The sequence below is a fragment of the Egretta garzetta genome, unplaced genomic scaffold (assembly GCF_000687185.1).
Source record: "Egretta garzetta isolate BGI_Z169 unplaced genomic scaffold, ASM68718v1 scaffold551, whole genome shotgun sequence".
Taxonomy (NCBI): domain Eukaryota; kingdom Metazoa; phylum Chordata; class Aves; order Pelecaniformes; family Ardeidae; genus Egretta; species Egretta garzetta.
The window spans coordinates 11,773-13,832 of NW_009258493.1; the positions used below are offsets into that span (position 1 = coordinate 11,773).

Here is a 2,060-nt window from a genome sequence, read left to right on the forward strand (position 1 = left end):
CGAGGGAGGTATTGGGGACAGCAGGGATGGTAGAGGCAGGTCCCAGGGGGAGACTGGGGACAGCATGGGAGGACAGAGGGGACATTGTGGAGAGGGATTGGGGACAAGAGGGCTATAGGAGGGACATCCTGGGAAGGGCCTGGGGACAGTGGGTGCTACTGGGGGGACATCCCAGGGAGGGCTTGGGAAATGGGGGTGGGGTACAGAGGGGACATCCCAGGGAGGGACTGGTGACAGCAGCAGATACTGGGGGGACACCCCAAGGAGGGAGCAGGCACAGCAGGGGGCAATTGGGGACTGCAGGAAGGGTAGGGGGCACATCCCAGGGGTGTACTGGGGATGGTGGGGAGGACTGGAGCGACAACCTGAGGAGGGAGCAGGGACAGTGGGGGAGACAGAGGGGACATCCCGCAGAGACCCTGGGGACAGTGGGGAGGGCAGGGGGTACATCCCAGGGAGGGGCTGGGGACCCTGGGGACCCTGGGGACCATGGGGCCGGAGCAGAGCAGCGGCAGCGGGGGGCCCGGGGGGGGGGGCCCCACCCCCTGGCCCGGCCATGGGGACGCGCCCACCCTGGGTCACCGCAGCGATGTCCCCAGCTCAGCCGTGCCCCTCCCTACCTGCTCCTGCACCAGGGTGTCCCCGTAGAGCACCAGCCCCCGGGTCCCCCCCGGCAGCGCCAGGCTCAGGCTCAGGGCGATGGGGCTCAGCTTGTCCTTGAAGTCGGCCTCGTCCTGGGGACACAGATGGGCAGAGCACCCCGGCGGGCACCCTGTGCCCACCCTACCCCGGGACCCCCACCCACCTGGGCTAGGGACATCGCTGTCCCCATCCCTGTCCCCATCCTGGCTGAGGATACCACTGTCCCTATCCCTGTCCCCATCCCTGTCCCCATCCCAGCTGAGGATGCCTCTGTCCCTGTCCCTGTCCCCATCCTGGCTGGGGATGCCGCGGTCCCCACCCCTGTTCCCATCTGTGTCCCCATCCCAGCTGGGGATGCCGCTGTCCCCACCCATGCCAGCCCACGCTGGCACTGTCCCCGTACCCTCAGGTAGGCGGTGAGGTTGTGGCACAGCGGGGGCGTCCCCGGGGCCAGCTCCAGCACCCTGTGCCAGGACGACTGGTGGTCCTGAAGCAGCAGGACCCTCCGGGACAGCTTGGGCTTCAGCCGGTCCAGCTGCAGCTCGGCGTCCAGGCCTGGCAGGGCACAGCAGGCAGCGGGGACATGGCACCGGTGCCACCCCTGGGTGCCACCCCTCTTGTCCCCCCCTGGGTGACGCTGGCACTCACGGATGCTCTGGGGGATGTGCTGGCCTGTCACGCTGACACAGAGCACCACGGGGAAGCTGGGAGGGGGACAGCACCCAGGGGTTCTCAGGGACCAGCCACCATCCCCGGGGCAACGTCCGCACATGCTGGCAGTCTCCCCATGGCGGTGTCCCCATGGCGGTGTCCCCACGGCAGTGTCCCCACCACATGGCTCACCAGCTGACGCGGGTACGGGAGCCAGGCAGGACACATGCCAGGAGCTCGGGGTTCAGCCCGTCAGGGACACTCAGCTGGGCCTGGGCCACCACCACAGGCTGTCCCCTGGGACACAGGGACAGAGCTGAGGTGCCAGGGCACCCACACAGGGACTCCCCAGGCCATGCTGCCACCGGAGCCAGCAGGACAGGCACTCACTGGTACACGGCCACTTTGGCGGCCCCATAAGCCCCCACCAGCAGATCTGTGGGGACAAGCAGGGGGTCGGTGATGGTGTGTGTGACACTGGGGTGGCACTAGGGTGCTACGGTGGTGGCCACGCGGTGGGGCCATACCCGGGCAGCCGTTGCCGTCCAGGTCGGTGGCACCGCGCAGGGCGAAGCCGAAGGCAGCTGGGCCGGGGAAGGGGCTATCGAGGCGCTGGGTGGGCACCGGCATCAAACCCTCGCTCTGCCCGCGGAAGATGAAGACCTGCCCGCTGCCACCGTCACCCCCCAACGGGGCACCCACGGCCACGTCTGGGGACAGAGGGATCATGAGCACCCACCGGGTGCCCCATCCCCGCACCGCCTCCT

General features: G+C 69.0%; 1 protein-coding gene across 1 annotated transcript in view; it reads right to left on the reverse strand.

Moving 5' to 3' along the window:
* Positions 1-2,060, reverse strand: part of LOC104132293 (integrin alpha-IIb) — an 11,235-nt gene that overhangs the window by 4,526 nt on the left and 4,649 nt on the right. Inside the window, exons 7-12 of the mRNA XM_035901327.1 lie at positions 1,821-2,058; positions 1,684-1,729; positions 1,486-1,590; positions 1,291-1,346; positions 1,046-1,197; positions 621-734 (exon numbers count right to left, since the gene is read on the reverse strand). Coding sequence (XP_035757220.1) covers positions 621-734; positions 1,046-1,197; positions 1,291-1,346; positions 1,486-1,590; positions 1,684-1,729; positions 1,821-2,058 — 711 coding nt within the window. The remainder of the gene's footprint in view (positions 1-620; positions 735-1,045; positions 1,198-1,290; positions 1,347-1,485; positions 1,591-1,683; positions 1,730-1,820; positions 2,059-2,060) is intronic.